This window comes from Hemicordylus capensis, chromosome 2, assembly GCF_027244095.1.
Source record: "Hemicordylus capensis ecotype Gifberg chromosome 2, rHemCap1.1.pri, whole genome shotgun sequence".
Classification (NCBI taxonomy): domain Eukaryota; kingdom Metazoa; phylum Chordata; class Lepidosauria; order Squamata; family Cordylidae; genus Hemicordylus; species Hemicordylus capensis.
In genome coordinates this window covers 413,697,003-413,722,246 of record NC_069658.1, presented here as the reverse complement: position 1 = coordinate 413,722,246, position 25,244 = coordinate 413,697,003, and the positions used below count along the sequence as shown (strand labels likewise).

Sequence of the window (25,244 nt, the reverse complement as noted above, 5' to 3'; positions counted from 1 at the left end):
ATACTGCAACTTCGTTTTCTTTTAAGCAAATGGCCTCCTAATTCATAGTTTTCATATGTGAATGAGAAGCAGTGTTGCAGGATTTAACATTTCTATCTTGTACTAAAGATAAGGCCTGACTGATAAAGATTGAGCCACTTTAGCACGAATCTGATAGAATATTTCTTGGCCTGTTAATAGCTTGTGCTTATATCAGGAAATATAGTATTTCAAATCACAGCCTTTTACATTTGGAAACCTAATGCACTTTTCAGGTACTCAATTTTGTCTGCAATGCTGCATTCTTCCTAGAGAGCTGAGAAACCAAAATAGGAAGGGCACCGACCAAGATTTGCTTGGGGCAGCAGCCAATTCCTGTTCTACAGAAGGAAGGAACTGTTTTCAGAAGCTTATAGCTGGAGAAGTTCCTCCCTTGAAGTACACAACCCTGTACTCGAAACATCTATCACCACACTTCCAAATGATAGAGAACACACACCCCAACAAAGCCTAAGAAATGGAGAAAAATTTACAGATAGCTGTTGGGTCATGCAAAGCTATTTGAGGAATGTATTAATGAATTCTATTTTGCTTGCATGTTGAATTATTTCCTCTTCCCTGCTCATATTGCAGAAAGGGACTGTAGTTTAATACAAGAACTGCCCTGTACCTACAATTTCAGTTTGTTCTTTCAATCAAGGATATCGACTTATTGGCTTTTGCTTGGATAAGGGATGTACATTTTATTCGCAGTAGTAACACCACCATTCCATGGGTACAGTATCCAGATGTTGAAAAGCAGCATGTAAGTTTTAGCTCATGCAAGTCGGTCTCAAAATGATTAATGGTAAAAAAGCAACTTGCCAAGTATCAGGCACTAGTTTTTACAGTAGAGTCCAAGCTTATTTGCTTTTGCTGGAATTAATGGGCCTGTTATTTGCCTCTAACACAGCATGGGACTCTAGTGCAGTGACAAAACAGAATGTCAGGAAGATAGTTTGATCTTTTTCCCCACTTGGTTCTTAGTAGTATACACACAACTCTGAAAGCACTACTTTCATGAAGTCAAGTAATCTTGTTCCCCTTTTATCCTGAATCTGCTATATTTGTTGCAATGATTATAGCTGCATGGCAGGCTCCCCACTCCCCACGGCTCATTTCATGCACAAAATCAAGTTCGGTTTTCAAATATCTTTATTGGAAGGCCATGCGTTGCCTCCGGTTGCTGTATCTCAAATCACTGTACATTTACTTTGTGAAAACACTGCCTGCATTTTCTAGTACAAAAAACTAAAAATTGTTCAGGAATGTAGAGAATATTCAACTTAAATAGCGGAAAAGTGCACCATAATTACTGCTGCACTGCAGACATTTCTGCATGTTCCATAAGATTTTAAATAACTATCCTGTCTCAACACACAATATAAAGAGCAATTATGAAAAACAAGACACTTAAATATACTTCTAAGTTATTGGGTGTAGTTTGCTGGCATTGGATAACCTATCATTGGCGTAGTGCCAGTTGCAGGGTATGCATACTGCTGTTGGTTCATTGCACCGTGCATGTTTGCCATGTTATTTCCATACTGCTGATCATAGCCATTCTGGTAAGCTGGAGTACCAGCCCTAAAGCCACCCTGCATGCCAGTTGCACCAAAGCTGTTTCCAAAGGCAGTTCCATTACCAAAACCTTGAGCACCATAGCCACCATTCTGAGCTTTTGCACCGAAGTCTCTCTTGCCCACTGCACCATAGGTTCTTTCAAAGTTTTCCCTCTCTCTAAAACCAAATCCACCTCTTTTGCCCGCAGAATATCTGTCACGTCGGTCACCTCTGGAACGACCTGTAAAAAGAGACAAGTTACAGATACTCACAACCCAGACTCCCAATGCTGCAGAAGCTCAAGTTCTCCAATTGTTTCCTCTAAAGGCTTATAAACGGATATGATCATGTCATAGGTAACAGAACTAAAGTTACATCTGCAAAAGTTATACACCATTTATGTACATTATGTTAAAGACTGCAAGCCCTTCAGGACAGGGATCTTTGTTTAAAAAGTTAAATGACACAGAGTGCAGGGAAGTGGAAGCAGGAATAAGAATAAGAGGTGAGGATGAAATTGTTTGAGGCGATCACTTGTCCACCTCAGCTACCGAGGTGGTGTGACAATCAATGAAGATGCATCAAACTACAAGAGCAGAAGTATAAGGGAATGTAGTTGAAGAAAGCTTAGAGGAGTGGTCAGGGAATTAATGAAGGAAGGTGTGTCATATTTTTGCAATACAGCTTTAGTTATTTTCTGGTGCGGTATTGGAAACTCGCTCCATTTTAGCGGTGTAAAGATCTAGGCATAAAGGAAATGGCATATCTTCCCTAAATGAATGCCTGCAGGCAGTAATGGGCTGGATGAGGGGTAACAAACTGAAGTTGAATACAAATAAGACAGAGTACTGACTGTGGAAGGCCAGGGCCCAAGAGATGATTTAGATCTGCCTGTTCTGGATGGGGTTACATAGCTTGGGAGCACTCCTGAACCCAAAGCTTTTTATCAGCTTTGGCTGATACGTCAGCTCTGTCCACTTCTAGAGGTGAATGACCTTTAAAAAGTGGTACATATGCTGGTAACCTCCAGGTTTGACTGCTGTAATGCGCTCTACATGGAGCCATTTTTGTACGTAGTCCGGAAACTACAATTAGTACAGAATGTGGCAGCCAGATTGGTCTCTGGGACAATACAAAGGGGCCACATAACACCAGTTTTAAATGAACTGCACTGGTTGCCAATATGTTTCCAGATGAAATACAGAGTGCTAGTTATTACCTATAAAGCTCTTAATGGCTTGGGTCCAGGCTATCTAAGCGAGTGCCTCCATTGTCATAAACCCTGGTGTCTGTTATGATTTTCTGGAGAGGTCCAATTACGGTTGCCACTGGCTCGTTTGGTGGCGACTCAGGACCGGGCTTTCCCTGTGGTTGCTCCAGGGCTTTGGAATATGCTCCCTGCTGAAATAAGAGCATCTCCTTCTCTGTTTTCAGGAAGACTCTCAAGACTCTCCAGTTTTCACAGGCTTTTAACTAGAATTAATTTTTAATAGTTTTAAAAACTTGTTCTAATAATTTTAAAGAATTTGTTTTAATAACTTTTATTCTATTCTTTTTATTGTATCGTATTTTAATCTTTTAAATATTTTAAATTTTTGTATACTGCCTAGAGATGTACATATCAACTTGCATAAAAAACAAAACAATAGCTTTTCATTTATTAGAGCATTGCTGTAAATCAGAAGGTACTATTAATAAAATCAAGCTTTACCTGAACCTCTGTCTTCAACCAACTGGAGCAATTTTGGGTTGATTGCCTGATTAGCCTCACGAAGTACAGAGATGAGGTCGCTTACTTGCTTTATATTGTTAGGTGTAAAGAATGTGTATGCTGTGCCTGTTTTGGTGCTGCGGGCAGTTCGTCCAATTCGGTGGATATAGTCCTCAGAGGAGTTAGGGTAGTCATAATTGATGACAAATTTCACATCTTCCACATCTGTAAAGTGTTGCAGTGCAGCAAAAGCAATGTACAAAATTTTGCACACCACAACAGCCAGATGAAAAAGCAAGTTAGACAATTATATTTTTTAAGATGCTAACCGCTGCAAAGAATGTTAATTATCTATTCCTGCAAAAAAGGAAAGGCCTGAGATCATGGATGCATACTCCCTTCTGAAACTCTTTGTAATTCACCCTGTGACCTAAAGCCTTACCACAGGGTGCCCCTACAAGTCAAGTGACATCTGAATGCTTCTTGCAGTAGGACCACAAAGTTCACAGTAGCCTCTTCGTGTGCTCTCAAGGGACCTCCATATAAAAATGAGGTCTTGCCACACACCAGAAGCTCAAAAAGAGGGCCACACTGCTCGTCTTGCCAAGACCTTTCAACCGCAGCTGCAAGAAAAACATACCTGTCCCCGAAAGGTCATCAAGTTGTTTTCATGCACTGTGTCTCGTCTAGGCAAGCGCTTCCAAGAAGCCAGCGTTCACTTGAGTGTCTCCCTCTGGCAGGTCTCGACATGACGGTTAGGGTATACGTGACGGAGGAACTCCAGGTTTGAAAAGCCACTGCTTTCCCACCCCAACTTGTCAATGAGAGGTGGACTTTCAAATTTCATGTGCCAGTACTCACCAATTTGTACAAGGCTCAGTACATTTTAAAGCTGCTCTCTCCATTTCAAAAGTTGGGGGAAAAAAAATTCAGAGACCACTGTAGTTTGCCATTATTCTTCGACATTTCAGCAAACTCACTGAAATCCAAAGACTCACAGACCACAGCAAACAGTATGCACACAAACTAAACAGCAGTGCACCATGGCAGTCATGCAAAGCATGGAACAGTAGAAATAACCGGGCAAAAGTGAACCGTGAATGAAGCTACCATTTGAGAGAACAGTTTATGAGATCGTAGTTTTTTGTCTTTGCCTTTTGAAGATTACTGGCACACAATGCTCAACTTTCACCTCTCTATTGGACTGGAAGCGTCCAGACGATCACTTCCATTAGTCCTCCATCCCCCTCGAGTCCTCCGATTGTCATGCCTAGGCCTTGCCACAAAGACTGCACCTTTATGTGAAAAAACTTAGAAAAATGCAGAGGTTAAAGAAAGCAATGAACTTTCTTTAAAATTGTGTGCATCACCCAGCATCAGTTGTACTAACCTAGACCTCTGGAGGCAACGTCTGTGGCGATCAGGATAGGAGCCTTCCCATGTTTGAATTCTGCAACAGAGGGAAGCCAGTTAGTTCTTTCACACATCTTCCATCTGGCATATACAAGTTACCGCTATACATTTGAATCTCACCATTTAGAACCCAGTCTCGCTCTTGTTGACTTTTGTCACCATGGATACCCATTGCTGGCCACCTGCAATTACAATAGTTTACATCACAAAGGAGTCCTCAAACTTATTTTCTTAACCCACTAGGTTAACTACCTCTCCTTTAGAAGTGGCCCAAGCCCATATGCTGCTGAGGCAATAACAGATGGGAACCTTGCCTCAGGCAATTCCTATTTGCACCAGTATCTGACCCAACTATAAACTTTGTGCCATGCCATACAAACCTTTGCAAGTAGTGGCACAGCAGGCTTTTAAGTTTATGTCCTATCAGACTAGTCCTGACTCATCACTACCAGAAGTGTACTGTAGCAAAAGGGCGTTGGAAAGAACTGCAAAACTGGTGTAGCCTGTGTGCTGAGATTGTACTGCAGTAGCCAAGTTAGCAGCATAACGTTCTTCAATCTAGAGCAGTGGTTTCCAACCTGGGGTCCTCCAGATGTTGATGAACTAATACTCCTGTCACCCCCAGTGACAGTTTATTGTAGCCGGGGATGATGGGAGTTTTAGTTCAGCAACATCTGGAGGTCTTCAGGTTGGGAACCACTCTTCTAGAGTTTTAGTTGCTTGCTGCACATGTTTAGTTCATGAAATACACTTACCCATCTCTCCTCATTTTTCTTGTAAGGTCATCACATCTTCTTTTGGTCTCCACAAATACAATTGTTTTGTTTTCTTTCTCACTCATAATTTCTTCCATCAATCGAATAAGCCTTTGACAAGCATAAAAAGTCTGGTCAGAACAGCAAGAACCATTCTAGAAATTCTTACCTTTCTACAACTGGCTTCAGTAAAAGCAGTCAAATATAAAGATTACTGTAAAGGTTAGATTTTTCTCACTTTTGAGACGATTTTCAAAGCAAACAACAAAGAATACTCATTCCCAATGGATACAGGGTGATTTACAGTAGTTTTATGCATGCATATCTGTCCTCAAGAAGTTCAAGCTTGGATGGCTTGAGGAAAGAGCAAACTTTTCATACGTCCCCAAAGAAGTGTATAAATTTCTAAACATTTGTTGTTATTCCCGTCATCCCAAAGGAATGCCAGGTAATGTTTCAGCTATACTTCATTCCTTTCAGTATAAAGGCTTCGCAGTTTACTTACTTGTCATCCTTCTCTACATCATGACATACGTCTACTATCTGCAGAATATTATGGTTTGCGCTTAACTCCAGTGCACCAATGTTGATGTGTACATGTTCTTTTAAGAAGTCTTCTGCAAGCTGCCTAACTTCCTTAGGCCATGTTGCACTCCACATCAGAGTCTGCCTGTCAGGCTGAAAATAAAATTTGATATTTCTCAACAGTGAATTAGTCAGCCCAACTTACCCCCACCCCCACTTTCCCCAAACCAACCAGAATGTTTGACAAGCTGGCAATACAATAGGGAAGTGCCAAGTTTCAACATAGAGCTCCCAACTGCCCACTGCAATGTCAGTTAAGTGTTCACTTACTCTGATCTGATCTACAATCTTTCGGATTTGGGGTTCAAATCCCATATCAAGCATTCTGTCGGCTTCATCAAGGACAAGGTAGGTGCATCTCCTGAGATTGGTCTTTCCAGCTTCCAAGAAGTCTATGAGTCTTCCAGGTGTTGCAATGCAAATTTCCACACCTAAAGGGAAAACACAAGGCATTTGGTAGCCAATTCCCTAAGCTACGTTTGAATCTCTAGTCTAAGGCAATTATACTCTGAGATTACATGTATGGAGACCACTGCTTTAGAACAGTCATTTTTATACCTCTTTCCAGATCACGTATTTGTGGTCCCTTAGGAGCACCTCCATAAATACAAGTGGACTTCAAACGGCAGGCTCTGCCATATTCAGCAGCCACTTGCTGCACTTGTTGGGCCAATTCTCGAGTTGGTGCCAGCACCAGACACTATGAACAGAAGTGCAAGTAGAGAGTTAAGTTGTGTTCTGAGGTAGTTCTAGTTTTAACTGTTTCAGTACTGCACAAAGATGCACCAATTTATTTTGGTTTGAATTACAACTCTAACACAATGTTTTGGTAAAAGTTCATTCCTACTTGCTTGCTGACTTTGAACTTTACTACCAAAAGGTATATGACCCCTTTTGTTACTATTTTACTACCTGCTAGCAAGCTTCTGTTGCACAATGTTATGACTTAAACACATATGTTCAATATGAAAAAAGGATATTGCCTAGATTGCTATTAATTCTCATAGACGTGCCTCTGTGGGGATGCGTCCCGGCAACCCAGCGATTGGCTGGGTGGTGGAGGCGCCGGATTGGCTGGGAAGCGGTTGGCCGCATAGGGAAGTGGCCGCTTGGGGAGAAAGGAAAAGAAGGAAAGCGGGCAAGTGGAGAGGAGAACTGAACGGACTGGAGCAGAAGGGAGGGGGGAAGCTGCGGGGAGAGAAAGCGGTGGAGCCTGGCTGGGCAGACACAGAAACCGCTGACTGCTTCGGAAGACGCTCGCTAGAGGGAGGGCCGTGCAGGAAGGAGCCGGCTGAATGCTTGGCCGCCGGACACCAGTGACTGGAGGAAGGAGGAGGCAGCAACGGCCAGCAGGGGAAACACAAGCAGGCTAAAAAGCCGAGGTGGGAGTGGAAGCACGAATGAGAGAAAAAATGAGGAAGAGGGGGAAACGGAGGAGGGAGCAAGCTGGGGCAGAAGGCTTGGCGGAGAGGGGAATGGGGCAGAGGGCTTGGGTGGAGAGCGGACTGGGGCAGAAGGCTGGGGGAGGGGAATGGGGCAGAAGGTGGGAGGAGTGTGCTGTCACACAGACGCTCTGTGCGGGATCAGCTAGTACATTTTGATTATACAGCAATGACATTCAAGACGAGCCCCCCTCCCCGCCCCATCAACTCTTAAGTTTCAAGTTAGTTAATACTTACAATAGGCCCATCTCCTCGCTCCAGGAATGGCTGATGATTTATATGTACTATGGCAGGCAACAAATACTGTTGAGAGAAACACACATATTTATTTCTTCAAGGACATTACCATTCATGAATACAACACATTTGTTGGTACATGATCAGTTACTTACAGACAATGTTTTCCCTGATCCAGTTTGTGCTACACCAACCATATCCAGTCCACTCAAGGCAACAGGCCAGCCTTGTGCCTGAATAGCAGTTGGTTCAGTGAAGTTCTGTCTCTGGATTACCTCCATAACATTTGCTACATGACAGAAGAACAGACTAGTTAGTCCAGGCATCCATATACACACACCATATACACAAGGATGAGTTTACCACCAATGACATTTTACTACTTACCAGGAAAGTTAGCTTCATAGAAGTTCATAACTGGTTTGGGACAGTTATGGCCTTTAACTGTGATCTCTTTGCTTGCTCTATATTGTTCAATCTCTTGCTGCAAAATTAAAAAAAATCTCATTACTCATTAATAAAAAATTCAAAGTCCTCTGGCACCTTAAAGACTAATAATTTTACTGTAGCAAAGGCTTTTGTGAACTACAGTATTATTGCAGTCCACAAACACATATACTACAATAAGTTTGTAATCTTTAAGGCACATATCTGTGCTTTTGCTGCAACAGACTAACTCTTCGGAGGAGCTAAAAAATGTAAATGCCAAGCAACAAGCAGACTAGTAATGACTAGACTTTCAGAGTCACGACAAGCTAGTCTGGATATTACCTAGAGTTTCTATATCACAGATGCAGACAGTTTGCACATGTATTTATTTATACTGCCTTTCTTAGGGCATACCAAGACAGTTTACAAAAGTTAATACACAATAGAACTCCATTTTAAAAATCAACATTTAAAACCTTAAGATCAGTCAAACAGTAAAAACCATGACAACAGCCATACAAGAGACAAACAGAAGCAGGAGAACTAAAACACCTGTTATAGGTATAACTTTGTCTATGGCAAAGTTATGGTTTCAGCAAGTTTAGTGAGACACAAGGAAGTCTATATACAAGGAAAACTAGTGTTTATACCATAGCACGCCTGGCCACATCAGGATGTTCTTGGTAGAAGTTCTTCTCAAATTTGGGAAGCTCATCTAAATTCCATTTCTTCTTTGTAAGTTTTTCTCCAGGGTTTCCAAACTTCTTTCCACCTAAAGATCCCCCTCTACTGCCTCCAAAACGGGGACCACCAAACCTGAAAAGGTAAATTTGAACACTTAAGAAGTTGAACTTAAAAGAAGCCTTTAAAGTAATGCTTAATTACTGCAACACTTAACATCGAACTTTGTCAAAACAACGTTAAAGTATGCCTGCGTTTAGAGTACCAGTAAAGCAGAAGAGGTGAAGCTGTACAGGAAGTCTGAATTTAACGCCACTATTGGACTACAAAAACAGATTTCGTAAGAAAGGCTAGGGCACTCCCTCTCTGCGTCAAGCTTCCTGGTGGGCGGGGAGCCTTATGAAACAGACACTGTTCCGGTAAGAAGAAGCCTGCTTTCCGAGCCACGGGGAAAGGGTTACTTCTTTTCGAAACAGAGAAGCGTCTTCTGCTGGCCGGTCGCTAGGAGGATTCCGAAAGGCCCAGTGCGCAGGCGCCCACAGGGTTTCTAAATCTGAAGCCCCATTCATCTGCCGGGAGAGCAGCCTGCCTGCCCTCCACGCGCTAAACCAATCCCAATTCTGAGCTTTTGTTTAGCGTGTAGGGGAAGGAGAGAGGAGAAGAAAAATAGGGGGAAAGGAGAGCGACCTCCAGAAGCGCCATCCCCACACAAAGGGAACCTGCACAAGCGGCGGCGGCAGCAAGCCCCTTTTGTCTTTTCTCTCTACGCCACATTTTCCAGCCGGCGCATCCATTTTAACGCCGGGGCGGGGAGAGAGAGAAAGAAACAAAGGCAGTCGCCGGCATTTTGATTTTCCCCTCAGTCACCGCATGGCGGGGCCAGCCATTAACATCCGCTCGAATTAGACAAAAGGCAAATGGAAACCGGTTTCGGCAAGAGAGCGGCAGAAAAAGGAGAAGGAGCAGCTTAATTCAGACGTCTCCTCCTCCTCTCCCCCACCACCACACCTGAGCGATCCCTCCTACCCTCGCCCCCAACCCCCTCCGTTTCCTCCCTCGAGGATGCCCCCGCATCTCCCCCGCCCGCGCATCCCCTTCGCCATCTTAATGAAGCCGCCCAGAGCCAGGAACAGCCCTCTGCACACGCGGCCGCCACAGCCCCGGCCCCCTCCGCGGCGGGGGGACCCCCCGCGCCCTTCCTTTTCTCCCCCTCCCCGCCCCCGCCCCGCGCGCTTTGAGCGGCCGCTCGAGAACAAAGAGTGTGGGGAGGACGGCTCCATTCTGCCGCCGCGGCCATTTTAACGACCCCCGAGCTCCCCGCCCCCCGAGCCTCAGGCGCAAGCCGGGAGTCAATCGGGAGGCAACTAAGCCGAGCCCCCACGGCTCACCCGCGGTCCCTCTCACTGGAATACCCAGGCATGCTGAACGCCGTGGTCAAGACGGTTTTAACGACTGCGACGGAGAAGAAGGACGAGAAACGAGCACAAAGCCGATGACGAGGGCGACTGAATGGGGAGTGTCTGGCCGGTCGGACACCCCTTATATACCCGGCACGCCGCGAATGCTGGGAAGCCGGCTCGTGACGTCACCGGCGACTCCGCCCCCTCCACTGTTCTAGACTCCAGATCGTGCGAGCCACAAGATTCTCTGTGCTGGGTCTTCTTGCAGGCGGAGCTAAGCGCGCGCATAGGCACGTGTGGGCCTATAAGATTCGCAGGCGCCTTCCTGTATTCGTGAAGCCGGCCGGCCGGCACACCGGCTTTTTTGTCTCTCGCTGGAGGAGAAGCAGCGGAAAGGCCTCGCCCAGCCTAGGATGTCGTCACCCTCAGCTCCCGCTCGAACACGCTCACACTGCTTGGGCGCCTGCAACAGGCCGAAGGGCTTTTCTTATCCGCTCTCGTCAGGCGTGATTTTCCGTTCCTCTCCCACGCAACTCAGAACTGAGTCGCCCACGCCTGCGGAGACCATGTTTGGTTTGCCTCAGGCCCGGGAACATTATTGCCTTCTGTCGTGGAAAGAAAAATAAGATCTTCACCGCTTGATTCGTGGAAGAAGGGACCTTTCTCACCTGCCATAACCATATGTCTTGTTTCTCTGCATTAGGCGTTCGTTAGTTGCAAAGATTTCTGAAGGACCAGGTTTTCTTCTATAGGTGCAGAATGCCTTTTTAAAAAAACTCTCCAATCGTAATAATTGTCACAATTTTAAACAACTAGTATTGTACACTTCAGGAGCCTGTCGAAATAAATGGATTTAAGTGCATTAACGTGCGGACTTCTGGCAATTTTCATAGAAACAAGAGGCTAGTTTGCATATACCTGTAGATGTCTCTCACTTAATGACTACAGCATCAAGCTGTATGTATCACATCACGTTCAAGTGTGTGAACCTGCCATCAGAGGGATGTCATCTCCTTATGTAATCTCAAACACAATGTTTTCAGTGAAATCCATTCATAGACAGTTGCCAGTAAATGAGAGCGCGTCTTATGGTAACAAGCATGACTTGTCCCCTTTGCTAAGCAGGGTCCACCCTGGTTGCATATGAATGGGAGACCAGAAGTGTGAACACTGTAAGATATTCCCCTCGGGATGGAGCCATTCCGGGAAGAGCAGAAGGTTCCAAGTTCCCTCCCTGGCTTCTCCAAGATAGGGCTGAGAGAGATTCCTGCCCGCAACCTTGGAGAAGCCGCTGCCAGTCTGTGAAGACAATACTGAGCTAGATAGACCAATGGTCTGACTCTGCATATGGCAGCTTCCTATGTTCCTAAATTAAGTGACGTTTATGCATGTGTAAACCAAACATAAGCCAAAGGCCATATAGCAACAATTCACACACTCCAGAACCAAAAGAAAACATAACCCACAACTCTAGTAATCTTTTTGGGAAAGAACGTAACTGGTAACTCAGTCATAAGTTTGTGATTGAGTATAATTCTGCTGAATGAAACTAGTTTAGCTGTTGTAACACACACTCCCCATTCCTGCACACAGTGAGATATTCCAGGGTGCAGCCTTTATTCGGTATTCTTTTAGAGGGTACACCCTGGAGGCTTATGGTGTTTTTCCTTTGTAATATTTGGTTTATTTTGTAGTATTTGGTTTATTTACACACACAGAAACTGGATATTAGATGGAGCTAAATATCAAGAGTACTCCTACAAGCAACAATTGGTTATGTCAGATTCCCCCCAAAGAAAACCCTGTCCCCTAGGGTGCCTCAGGCAGTTCTCCACTCAGCTTCTTCATTCTAGTCTTTCCAATACTCTGTCTGTCTCATCAAGAATAGGACCAGCCTTGGGGTTTCTGGCACCCTAGGCAAAGTTTGACTTTGGTGCCCGAGCCAAGAAGTGCAGAATTCTGGCTTTAACTTGAGCCATGCCGGCTACTCATCCATAAGATCAAATGACCAGCTCATGCAGACGATCAGTGACTGACTAGTCTATGCTGGTTTGAGGATACAGTGGGAGAGAGCTCCCAGTCTATTATAAGGGGGAAACCCTTCAGAGATGGAAGGATGCTACTGTTGATTCAGAAATCCAGTCTGAGAGCATTTCTTTTTGGAAATGAATGCTGAGACAGGCAATTCACATTCAAGAGTGAAAGCAGGGTACAGAACTCCATATTACATTCTTATACCACTATGCAGTACTTCAGAGGTGGAATACTAGAGGGAAAGAAAGAATAATTAACACTGCTATATTCTGGCACTGCTTATGCACCCCCTCCCCACCAGAATTGGTGTCCTAGGAGGTGACAGCCTAGGTCTGCCTAGTGAAGGGGCCAGTCCTGATCAAGAAGGTGTCAGTCTGACATTTCTTTTCACTGACCAAACATAGTTGGTGTGGAAAGGATGAATCACTTTACACTTTTACATCAATCCCTCCTATCAGGTGGAGGCACCTGCCATTTTATAACACTTTTTTTAATGGTGTCCCCTGTTCAGGATACTTCAGGGGCTTCAATATCCCATTCAAAAACATGCTCTAGTTCTCAGGACTATTACCCAGTACCTGCATCAGGAAAAAAATTGGTTAGCTAGTATTCATAACCAGAACCCAAACTCACACTATAATAAAGCTGTCAAATTAAATCTCCAGATAAATAATCAGGTGTTTTAGACAGTCCTGGTTGTGAAATGGGAATGTTTATGAATTTGTTATGGGATAAACTAAAGAATGGTTTGATTCCTTCACAGTTAACTAAACTACTATTTTTCCAGCTGGGCTGCTGTGACTTTCACACAGCAGGTAGAATTTCAACAAGTTAAACCTTTCCCACGGCTGAGTCCCTGAACTGGGAAACGCTGGAGCTGCTGAATTTCTGTCATGAAATGTTTATGGTACAAGAGCCTTGCCATAAGAATTGTGGCAACCATATGGAAGCCCAATGTGAGCATATTTCAAGCCTGATTGCACTGATATAAGACTGCACTTAAATGCAGTCTTATAAAGCTCACACATTCCTTGCAGGAGTATAGAATCATGTTATTAGGAATTTTCTACATAATCATGTCCAACCTGAATAATCATGCCTAACCCACACAAAACAGCAGGCTCACATTCCCCCTAAAATGGAAACAGTTGTAGCAGTATTTTGTGTTGAATTAACCATATGAAAGAACAATGACCGGACACAGTACCAATGATACTGGAGCACAGAGCAGATACCAGCTAAACACAAAGAATACTAGAACGCGGATGGGATGGGAAACAACAACCCCTAGCCTATCATGATAGTATCCATCACAATACCATCAGACACCAGCTTGAACCAGCACAAAGAATCCTTGCTTGCACAAGCACAGAGAATCCTGGTGCCAGCACCACTACACTGACACAGAAGGCAATGATAGCACCACACACTATTTTGCTCCAGCATTAAGGCGCACAAGAAACAAAGACAGAGCAGCCAATTGGAAATAAGGAGGGAACACTCAACACACTAAGTTATGTGGGTAACAAATGGGAATTTGAAGCCATTAGAGTGCACACAGCTCCAGGCTGTTGAAGAGTACAAAGAAACTACCGTAAGCTACAAAGCAGTGGCACAAAGTACAGCAATTACCAATTTCCCACAATATTATACCTCTGGACACAAAATCCACGGGGATTCTCAACTTTGCAGCTGCAAACAGCAACATCTAAGTGCACGAACAATCTAGAATATAAACTGAGGTATCTCAAATCAGTATCATTCCTAGAACAAGGAGATCAGATGCCATATTGGCGAGTTAGAGGCTCAAACAGATGCCTCCCATCTCATGCTTGTGGACTTGGAATTACCATGAGCAGGGCATGTGTGTACGCATGTGAGAGTCCAAGCCGAAGGCTTAATGGTGGTTCCCAATAAAACACAGCACTGTATCGCTGTAGCAGCAACCACTACCCATGGTGATTTAGAGCCGGGTCATGTAGGCAACAGGTCCCTGGTAAACACCCAAGGCAAAATTCTGCTATACACACAGAGAGAAAATAAATGGGGGAACATGGCCAAAGGAAAGGGTCACTGTCTGGGCATTGTCCAAGCTTGAAGCAAATGGGTATTGTTTTGGAATTCAATGCCAGAATATTAATGTTTCATAATATATCTTGCCTCTCTGTTTTTCAGTAACTGCACCTATTTCCTGGACTGAGGAAAATGTGATGCCTGCAGTATTTTGAGACACTATTCACTTTTTATCTGTGCTATGACTGAGCTCAGCTGTGCAAATGCTAAATCTGAAACCAAAGTATTATCATTGTTTTTTTAATGTACAAAGATCATAAAGCTAAAATAAAGTCATACATTTCTGGATGAGGTGAAAGTTCTGAGTGCATCAAATACTAGATTAAAATCATAAATGATGTGTTTTTTTTAAGAAAAAGAAAAAACACCTCTGGATCAATTTCTTCAAATTTCTTACTTTGGAATAGTTCCATTGGATTCAGTAGGCTTTCTACAAGACAAGAAAACTCCAGGTTATGTACTTTTAAGATGATTTTTATGGACTTCAGTAGAACTTTAAGAACAAATGACAACTCATCCACTTTCTTCCCACACAGAGGAAGAGACATATTTAGCAAGTGCAGGATATCACACCATGTAAATCCCTATTTTTCATATACTCTTAAATCGGATGAATAAAAATCTCAACAGACTACACTGACAAAAAACTCACAAACCCACTGACAAAAAACTCACAAACCCACCTCCTTCCAGCCCCTTTCCTTCAAAGGCCAGCCTTGTTCTTTGCTGGGCTTGACTTGGCTCCTCTTTAGCCCTTTCCCACAACACACTTGTTTTGCCTTGCCTTTCCCCTTTTAGACCCTCACTACACCTCTTCCCACCTATAACCAAGACCTCAATGGCTCATTAGCAGAAAGGGAGACGCAGCGGACCTCTCCATCTGCCCTGGAGCCGCATCGTCCCCCAAGCTGGAAGCCATTCTGGCTCCCTTCATCCCAGATGTGCCGACCTTGGTTAATCAGCAGTGAGAGAAGTGTGCAGTGTGCACGTATCTCACAGAGACCGTTTTATTTAATTGTTTCACATCCTTTCAGGTCTGACTATTGGCTTGAAAGCGTTCTGCTAGCTTTGAAAGCCTGTCGAAGAACCCAGGTAATAGCTGTTCCACTCAGCCATGAAACATTGCCCTGTTCACGCTTTATACGTGATAGAGCAGACACGTGAGTAAATGGACGCGGCTGCCCCCTCGCCTAGTCTAAGCCCCAGCCACAAGGGTCACTCGGCGACTTTGAGTCACTGTCTCTCAGCCTAGCCCACCTAACAGGGTTGTTATGTGGATTAAATGGAGAAGAACGCTGAACGTTACCCCGAGCGCCTCAGAGGAAAAACTGGATAAAAATATAATTAAGGAATGAATACAAAGGTAGCCCTATAGGCCTTGCGTTCCCGCCGAGTGCCCTACATTACGCGCGAGGCTGTACGCAGGCTTGGCGCGTTCCAGAGAAGCGTCATTTAATTCCCCCACTCGGTTACCACGGCAACCAGACCCAGCTGAAAATAAACAACTGCAGAACTCTTAACAGCCGGAACTAGGCTACCAACAAGGGACAGGGAAAGAAGCAGCCTCAGATCACTACAGGAAGTCCCGCCTTCTTATACTCCGGTTGGCCAATCAACCAGCAGAAAGTTTTGGAGTGGTGTAGTGCTTTAAATCTCCTAGGCCCCGCTTAAGGGGTCGTATTCGAAAAGCGGGTTAGTTGGTGGAAGCTGTCGGTACTGGCGGCAGAAGAAAGTTAGCTGAGTGTTGTGGGAGGAATCGTGAGCATGGGCACCGCTGAGGAAAAAGGTGGGCGTGGAGGTGTCCTTGATTAGCGGGGGGTCGGGAGGTGGGGGGCTTCCTCTCTTGAGCCCTCCTAAGCAAGGGTCGTCTCCGTGCTTTGTGCATCCCCCGCTGTCGGCTCCTTGCTGTAAAAGAGCAGAGATACTTTTCCCAGCTCCGGTGAAACGGTGCTAATTCGCATTTTCTAGAAGGCTGTCCATATAACTGGTGGGCAGCCGTGCTAGTCTTTGGTAGCAAAGACAAAAAGGAGCTTTCTTTGTGGCACCTTTAAAAGTGGCTAGGTTTTATTGGGGCATAAGATGTTGTGGGTGAGAGCGGCTCTGAGGAGGTGCCCGTAGTCTCCACAAGTGCATGCCATGGTGGTCCTAATTCTGATGATGGTCTTGAGCGTGCCACAAGACTTCTTGTTCGAGCCCATCCCGTTCTACCGCACTCTTGCATCTGGCATGTGGGAAAATGTCTTACAATCTGTCAGAGCGATTCAGCCAGCCAAACTACCCTCGGAGTAGTCTCGAGCTCTGTATAGATTTGCAGTTAATGGGGAATCTGGCCCTGTGCGTATTTAAACTGTGAGTCTCTGTATTACATGCAAAGACTCCTCCTTACCTTGTAATCCTATGCGGATAACTGAACGTCTGATAACACACTCTATTTTTTAAAAAAATAGTTCTAAAACAAAAAACGATTCCTCCGTTTCTCCTCCTCCAGCAACTTGTATGTCTTTTGGGGGGTCTCCTAGACGTTTGCTTTGCATAAAAACCACACTTTTTTGGATTATGGTTGTATCTTGTTCAGTCTGTTTAGAATTCTGGTGCTGTCATTTATATTTGACAGCATATTTGCCCTTAATTTGTGTCTTACCTTCTGTTTTATAGATGTATGAATAGCATTATATGTCAGATCATAATTGTATACTTACTAGGAAGTTAGTCCTATTGAACACATTTATTTCCAAGTAAATGTGCATAGGAGGCACTGACAAGATTTGTTCATCCAGATTTGTTCCAGAGGGCCAGCTGTATTTATTAACAATAAAACACAATGCCTCAATACACCTGGTAGTTTAAGATGCTACAAAACTATTTCATGTTTCAGATCCGATAAAGTGGCTTCTCTGTGAATGTTTATGCCACAATAAATCTATTAGCTTTTAAGGTGCCATAAAGTTCTTATTTTTGTTTTGCATCCAGATCTGAGCAGTGTGCTGGAATTGGCTTATAGGAAATTATTACCTAAGGCCATACTTATAAACTTAAACTGGTTTAACACCCTGCTTCTTCTCAGGGAGTAATGGGAATTGTAATTTTTTTGTGGAAGTGCTAGGGATCGGTAACATTCAGTATCTCACAAACTATCTTAACGAGGCTGGGGGTGGGAGAATGGGCCTACAGCATTTAAATTGCTATGAAACTTACATAATAATATAATGTAGATAAATCCTTAATAAATTAGAAAGGAAACAAACCAACAGGTTCTGAAGAGCTCTTATGTTCTGAAATGCCTTTTTATTTTTTCTTTGAGGTTGCTCCTAGGAAATCTGTTAATATTTCTGTAAAGGGTCTGTTTACTCTGTAAAGTGACTGTGTGAAAACAGATAGCCTTTGTGTATATTTTTTTCCTCTAACACTTCTAGAAATGTATCCAGAAATGTTCTAGTAAAGGCAGCATTGGTTCTGGAACAAAACTCACTAATTTTTATATTACAAACAAGGTGTGGTGTAGTGGTTAGAGTGCTGGGAGACCTGAGTTCAAATCCCTATTCAACCATGATACTTGCTGGGTGATTCTGGGCCAGTCACTTCTCTCTCAGCCTAACCTACTTCACAGGGTTGTTGTGAGGAGAAACTTAAGTACGTAGGAGCCCTCCTCTGGGCTCCTAGGAGGAAGAGCAGGATATAAAATGTAAAATAAATAAATAAAAATAAAAATTAGTTTGCCAACTTTGTAAAAGTATAGCAAGTAGGAAAAGAACACCTTGGTCAATCTAAAACATCTCCACTTAGATGTAACTTAGTTGTCAGTCTGTTTTGTTGATGGAGCTATGCTTTCTAGTCTACTATGTCTTTTTTTCATTAGAGGAGAGAAATTCAAAATAGTCTGAACTGGGTAGATTGTTAGCCATTTAAGAGAAAGGATACCAAAAATTACTTTTTAACAAGACAGGGTGGCTGTTCTCATGCACAGGCAAAACCGGGCTAAGGAAGCCCAGCCCGTTTTTGCTGGTGTGTGAGAACCCACAAACCCGTCTCCGGAGCCTGACTTCAAAACAAGGTTAAGGGAGCAAGTGCTTCCTTAACCTCGATCATCTGCCAACCCTGGCTGGGAGACTGCAGGGCTCCCTGCCGGCATGAAGGGGGATCCCCATAATGTACTACACACTCGCACAATGCATTATGGGAGTTCTGAGGGCCTCCTGGCCCCCAAACCTCCCTTCTGCTGGCAGCCAAGGAGGATTGTCTGGGTATGCAATCCGTGCACCCAGCAAAAGAAAAAAGAAAAGAAAAAAGGATCAGCTGTGGGGGAGGTAAGCTTGGAATCCTTTCTCATGATCGTGAGAAAGGGCTCATGGTATTGTATAGCTGTGTTTTCATGGGACTGGTAGGGTTTCAGAATAAGAAAGGCACATATTATGTTTAATGGGACTATTTATATTCTGAGAAAAGTGGCTGACATGCTGTGCTGGGGAATGCGGGTGGCTTGAGCATCATCAAAGCCCTTGTGCACGTGTAAGCACAGCCGATGGGGCTGTGCCACAGGGCAGCGGCACTCCATGGAAAGCGCTTTGCCCATACAGTTTTGCAACACCCATTGGAAGTAATAGGGGTCGTTTCGCAACTCTGTGCCCACAGAGCCCTTACTGTGAGGTGCTGCTGCTCAAATACCGTAACCCCAACAGTAATCCTGTAAGGTAAGGCCAATATGGTCCGCAGACTGTAGGTGGGTGGCAAGCACAGAGGCAGAAAGAATAACAGCTTGCAGCCCCTTTACCCATGCTTGCAAGTGAGCAGGGGTGTGGACAGGGCTCAAACTGCCCACATTCCCTTGTGCAGTAAGTCAGCCACTTGTTTTAAAGTGATGAATAGTGGAATGGGTAAGGCAAGTAAGGGCTGGTATAGCCTAGTGGCAGAGCTGGGGGCTCTCTGGTTCAAAACCCCTTTTAGCTATGTAGTCACTTTGTGGCCTTAAAGTAAGTGTTCTGTCAAGTCAATTTCGACTCCTGGTGCCCACAGAGCCCTGTGGTTTTCTTTGGTAGAATACATGCAAGCTGTTATTCTTTCTGCCTCTGTGCTCGCCACCCACCTACAGTCTGGGAACAATACTGGCCTTACCTTACAGGATTTCTGTTGGGGTTACTGTATGTTAAGCCCTGTGAACACTTTCATATACTACATAAATACTAAGTTGTAAATACTGCTGCATTCCCTGCCTGCTTGAGGTATACTTAGAAAACTGAATATATAATTCTGTCCTAGGTTTTTGTCTTGGCCTGGCTTTCTTACTTGGCACTAGTATAAAGAAGTATTTGGCATTGTATAGCAGGGTATGTTGCTTGTAACTCCTTATACAGACTTGGATAGTGGCCAGCCAGAAAAACAAATCTGTAACACACTACCAAAAACTGACTCAGTGCTTCATATTTAAAGTTCAATTTATATATGTTCTACATATGCAACAATAACTCAACAAGTTTTATCTGCTCAGACTGCCAGATATATTAGGGCAGGATGCATACCAATTTGTCTAAAGCCTTTGAACAATGTTTGTTGGTGTAGAAACAGATGAAGAGTATCTAGACCTACCAAGCATTGGTACCCAAATGGAGCCATCTCATTAAAGTGGCTCCAAGCATTATATATCATTCATTTATTTGTTTAAAGCAAATAAAAGTTTTGTTCAGAACAAAACTGCAAAAGGCCCAGTTAACAATAGAAAATGGCAGCAAAATTGACAAAGCAATACTTATACAAGACTGTTACTCCCTACATAAGAGCAATTGACAGTACATCTCACTCTTTGCAGCAGCTCTTGCAAATGTTGTGGTCATATAAGACACTTTTGCTTAAAATCGATCAACAACGAACAGCTCTCATCGGAGTCAGGGAACTGAACGTCACTACTAATCAGGAATATTTCCCTAGGAATGTTATAGAACAGACAGTAACAACTAGGGTTTGACTGCAGACCTGCAAATATTGTTGTAATGGTATATTCTCTCTCCTACATATGCTTTTGACATTGCCTGGAAATGCTATGTCATAAATGTCTTTCTCAAAGTATGAAAAGGAAGCTGCTCTGATGAATAATGTTATGGGCCACATTCAGCCTTAAACAGCTGAAATGAGTGTTTTGAATAGCTACTATGTCTCTTAGGCACCTTTATCATATATTGGTTCTAATTAAATATCTATCAGTCCTGAAGTCCTCCACTTGTAAGACTGTATTTAGGAAGTGGGAATTCACATCTCGCTGCCCAGCCACATCGCACTACACTATATTATTATATAAGCAAATGAAATGTTTACAGTGGCATTACAGCTCTTATCATTCATCAAAATCTGCTTTAGCCCCCTTTTGCTAATTTTCTATTATAATGTACCTAGTACATTGGGTGTTAGACTGTACAGAAAGAAATTAGTTGCTATGGATGGCATGTTCCTGTAGAAATTGTGTGGTCTCCACTTAAGTTATTTGGTTTTCTAGTAATCCCTCCTAGCACCAAAACAAGAAGCCTTTATATACTGAATCAGACAGTTTAAAAAAAAAAAAATCAAAGGCAAAACTTTACCACAGTGTCATTATTACATTTCCAGTGGAGGCATGTAGTTAATGTGACCATTTAATTTCTGCTAGCCACACCTAGCTGAAACATGAAATGTTTAATAAACTTTGACAATGTGTACATACTAATGTGTTATTTCTACAAAGATTTGATTGTGGCTCCTAAATGGTGTGTGTTGCACTAACATTAGTGAGGATATCCTATATAATAAAACCCTAAGGTACCTGCGTCCGTGTCCTGTGTCCGTGTCTCTGGCAGGAGTTCTGCGCATGCGTGGCGCACACGTACGCAGCAACGGACGGCGTTGAGTACCATGGGACTCCAGGACACCCTAGGGAGCCAGCCAGCCACACGGGGCAGGAGAAGGGGAAGAACGAGAGAGCGAGGGCGGGTTGATGTGAGGGCGGTGAGAAGCAGGCTGGAGCCGCCAGGCGCAGGCAGTGTGGCGGCGGCGGCAGGAGGAGGAGAGGACCGAGAGCAGTAGGCGGCCTAAGGGAGGCGGGCAGGGAGGGTGCCGGCCTTCCCAGCTATCGCGAGAAGCGCCACCAGCAGGGGAAGGGAGGGGAAAGAGTGAGGGAGAGGCAGGCGAGGAAGGGAGAGAGCCAGTGGCTCTCCTGCTACCAGTAGCTGAGGGGACTCGCAGGCTGCCGTCATGGCGGGGGCCAACAGCGGCAGAGCGAGTGGCCTGGAGAAGCGGGCCACAGCAGCGCGCCTGATAATCATCCTCCTAGCGCCCATTAATGTAACGGGCTTCATGACTAGTAGGTATATAAAAGGCTACAAGATTGATTTTAATGAATTGTTGAAGAACAGAGATGTTCATGAATTGTTGGAGAACAGAGATATGAATTGTTAGCAGTGTTTGGACCCTAGTTCATTTCTTCAAAAAATACAACAGACTTCTATTTTTAATGCAAATCAAAATATACTTTAAATCCATTTGGAGCCCTTAGTAGAGGACTCCATATGCAAACATATTCTTTGCATATGGAGTCAAACACAGCTTTGTCCTCCAGGTTTCCAGATCGTGCAGCAGCCCCGCCTCGAGGGTCGGGGAGGAGGCGTTGCAGTCATCTTTCGAGAGACCCTCCCCGTTTCCAGGTGCCCGGTCAGGCAATCTCAGAATTTCAAGTGTTTGTCCTTGAGGGTGGGCCTCCGAGATAGGCTGGGGATTCTGTTGGTGTACTGACCACCCCGCTGCACTTCAGTCTCTGTACCTGAGCTGGCGGGGGTGGTCTCGGAGGTGGCCTTGGGTTCCCCCAGGCTTATTGTTTTGGGGGATTTCAATGTTCATGCTGAGGCCCCCCTAGTGGGTGCGGCTCAGGATTTCATGGCCTCCATGGCAACCATGGGCCTGTCTCAATTGGTATTGGGCCCTACCCACGTGGCGGGACACACTCTGGATCTGGTTTTTGCCGACCGGGAAATAAATGATCTGGAGGTGGGGGAATTTGAGACCACTCCCTTGTCATGGACAGATCATCACCTGGTGGGGTTTAGTTTGACTGCTCCGTCTGCCCTCTGCAGGGGTGGTGGGCCGATTAAGATGGTCCGCCCCCGGAGGCTTATGGATCCGCTTGGATTTCAGACGGCCCTTGGGGAGTTTCCAGTGTCCAGAGCTGGTGACCCTGTCGAGGCCTTGGTGGATCTCTGGAATGGAGAGATGGCCCGGGCTGTTGACACGGTTGCCCCCAAACGCCCTCTCCGGCTTGGTGGAGACTGTTCTGCTCCTTGGTTTTCCTCGGAGCTTAGGGCGATGAAGCAACTCGGACGACGGCTGGAACGACGCTGGAGGAAGAATCGTCACGAATCCGACCGAACATGGGCTAGAGCCCATTTTAGGGACTATGCCGTGGCGGTGGGGGTGGCGAAGAAATGCTTTTTCTCCGCCTCCATTGCGTCTGCTCAGTGCAGACAAACAGAGCTGTTTCGTGTGGTGAAAACCTTGCTCCACATTTTCCCCCCGGACAATGGGGGAGGAGTCATCTACAGCTCTTTGTGATCGGTTTGCCTGTCGCTTTGCAGATAAAGTTGCTTGTATCCGTGCTGACCTGGACTCCAGAGTTTTGGCAGTTCCGGCAGACGTGCCTTTGGTACCATCTGGTCCCGTTGTGTTGGATTCTTTTCGGTTGGTGCGGCCTGAGGATGTGGACAAGATCCTGGGCAGTGTGCGGGCGACTTCGTGCGCTCTTGACCCTTGCCCTTCATCGCTAATAAAAGCTGCCAGGGAGGGGACAGGCAGATGGCTGGAGGTGATGGTTAATGCTTCATTAAGGGAGGGCAGGATGCCATCGTGCCTTAAGGAGGCGGTGGTAAGACCTCTATTAAAAAAGCCCTCCCTTGATCCCTCCAGCCTGGACAACTATAGACCTGTGTCTAACCTTCCCTTTTTGGGCAATGTGATAGAGCGTGTGGTGGCGTCCCAGCTGCAGAGGGTCTTGGATGATACGGATTATCTGGACCCTTTTCAATCTGGCTTCCGCCCCGGGTATGGGACTGAGACTGCCTTGGTCGCTCTAGTGGATGACCTACGCCGGGAACTAGACAGGGGGAGTGCGTCCCTGTTGGTTCTGCTGGACCTCTCGGCGGCGTTCGATACCATTGACCACGGTATCCTTCTGGGCCGCCTCTCGAGTATGGGAATTGGAGGCACTGCGTTGCAGTGGTTCCGGTCCTTTCTTGAGGGGAGGGTCCAGAAGGTGGTGCTGGGGGACTACTGCTCGGCCCCGTGGCCGTTGGCCTGTGGGGTCCTGCAGGGTTCGGTCTTGTCCCCCATGCTGTTTAACATCTACATGAAGCCGCTGGGAGATGTCATCCGGGGATTTGGATTGAGTTGTCAGCAATATGCGGATGACACTCAGCTCTATCTCTCCTTGTCATCTGATCCTAGGGAGGCGGTGGATGTCCTGAACCGGGGGCTGGAGGCTGTGATGGGTTGGATGTGGGCTAACAAACTGAAATTGAATCCGGATAAGACGGAGGTACTGTTGGTCAGTAGGAGAGCCAGTCGGGATGAGGAGATTTTACCGGTTCTGGATGGGGTTGCACTCCTCTTGAAGGAGCAAGTACGCAGCTTGGGGGTACTACTGGACCCGGCTCTGCTTTTGGAAGCTCAGGTGGAGGCGGTGGCCAGGGGTGCCTTTGCACGGCTTCGGCTGGTGCGCCAGCTGCGTCCCTTCCTCGAGAAAGCAGATCTGGCCACGGTTACCCACGCCTTAGTCACGTCGCGGCTGGATTACTGTAACGCGCTCTACGTGGGGCTGCCCTTGAAGAATATCCAGAAACTGCAGCTAGTGCAAAACGCAGCAGCGAGGGTTTTATCCAGAGCTGCCCGTTGGGAACATATCACCCCCATTTTGAAAGAGCTGCACTGGCTACCAGTTCGTTTCCAGGTCCAATTCAAGGTGCTGGTTTTGACCATTAAAGCCCTTAATGGTTTGGGCCCGGGGTATTTGAGGGACCGCCTGCTCCCAAGGGTTGCTGCGTGCTTGACGAGGACATCTGAGGGGGCCCTGCTCCTGGTGCCGACAATGAGAGAGGCCCGGCTGTCGTACACTCGGGACAGGGCCTTCTCTGTTGCTGCCCCCAGACTCTGGAATGCTCTCCCAGTGGCCATTCGTTCCTCGGACTCCATCACGGCTTTTAGAAAGCTTGTAAAGACTTGGCTTTTTACCCAGGCTTTTACATAATCGTTTTTACTGCTGCTTCTGGGTGTTTTTATTTGTTGTATTGTTTTATGCCTGTTTTTATATGTTTTTATACTTTTAGCATGATGTTTTTATTGTGTTTTTTTGTATGTTTTTAACTTTTGTAAACCGCCTTGGGGCTATCTTTTAACCAAAGGCGGTATAAAAATGCATAAATAAATAAATAAATAAATATTCTGTACCTCTCTGGTAAGCCATAACATTTTCCTTTCTTATTTTTATAGCTGCCAATGATCTTCTGGCAAAATGTAACATAGACCTGCGTGTTAATAACCTCTCTGATTGTGGTGCTAAAATGTTTGTTCATCTTTATGAGTCAATATTAGGGGAGAAGGTTCCAGGTAAGAATGCATGTATTCTACAGTCTTATGTATCTAGGATGGGGCTGCATAGCTTTGGCCCTCCAGTTGTTATTGGACTACAACTCCCATTATCCCTGACAATTGGCCACTGGTTGGGGATGATGGGAGTTGTAGTCCAAAACCAGCTGCAAGGCTGAAGTTGTGGCGCTCTGCTCTAGGACAATGGTTTTTCAGGGATCTGTAACATACCATAATTAGTGCAGATGGACAAGTGGGCAACATACAGTCTGCATCCATTGACTTTTAATAACCTCGTGAGAGTGAGAAAACACTG

At 45.1% G+C, this 25,244-nt stretch overlaps 2 protein-coding genes across 4 annotated transcripts in view; one reads left to right on the top strand and one right to left on the bottom strand.

Moving 5' to 3' along the window:
• Nucleotides 1-1,155: 1,155 nt before the first annotated feature.
• DDX5 (DEAD-box helicase 5) lies at nucleotides 1,156-15,808 on the bottom strand. 3 transcript variants are annotated; one of them, XM_053293790.1, is made up of 14 exons: nucleotides 15,744-15,808; nucleotides 14,739-14,771; nucleotides 8,804-8,969; nucleotides 8,112-8,208; nucleotides 7,880-8,013; nucleotides 7,725-7,790; nucleotides 6,604-6,745; nucleotides 6,316-6,476; nucleotides 5,966-6,138; nucleotides 5,461-5,571; nucleotides 4,826-4,887; nucleotides 4,683-4,742; nucleotides 3,293-3,517; nucleotides 1,156-1,822 (listed from the first exon to the last, which is right to left on the bottom strand). In XM_053293790.1, exons 1-14 carry the CDS (start codon nucleotides 15,791-15,793, stop codon nucleotides 1,449-1,451), a joined length of 1,854 nt encoding a protein of 617 aa, XP_053149765.1. In that variant the 5' UTR covers nucleotides 15,794-15,808; the 3' UTR covers nucleotides 1,156-1,448. The 3 variants fall into 3 exon arrangements, with proteins under 3 accessions (XP_053149765.1, XP_053149767.1, XP_053149766.1); XM_053293792.1 differs by lacking the exons at nucleotides 14,739-14,771; nucleotides 15,744-15,808 and adding an exon at nucleotides 10,247-10,403; XM_053293791.1 differs by lacking the exons at nucleotides 14,739-14,771; nucleotides 15,744-15,808 and adding an exon at nucleotides 10,223-10,379.
• A 55-nt stretch (nucleotides 15,809-15,863) lies between these two features.
• Nucleotides 15,864-25,244, top strand: part of CEP95 (centrosomal protein 95) — a 53,622-nt gene continuing 44,241 nt past the window's right edge. Inside the window, exons 1-2 of the mRNA XM_053293789.1 lie at nucleotides 15,864-16,127; nucleotides 24,833-24,949. Coding sequence (XP_053149764.1) covers nucleotides 16,106-16,127; nucleotides 24,833-24,949 — 139 coding nt within the window. The 5' untranslated portion in view covers nucleotides 15,864-16,105. The remainder of the gene's footprint in view (nucleotides 16,128-24,832; nucleotides 24,950-25,244) is intronic.

Excerpts from the sequence above, each read along its gene's own strand:
- DDX5 (XM_053293790.1), bottom strand. The coding sequence starts at position 15,793 with ATGACGCTTCTCTGGAACGCGCCAAGCCTGCGTACAGCCTCGCGCGTA. Across the intron at positions 14,772-15,743 it reads CGTACAGCCTCGCGCGTAAT|AAAGCCTACTGAATCCAATG; the intron begins GTAGGGCACTCG and ends CTTGTCTTGTAG. Across the intron at positions 5,572-5,965 it reads GATGTAGAGAAGGATGACAA|GCTTATTCGATTGATGGAAG; the intron begins GTAAGTAAACTG and ends TGCTTGTCAAAG.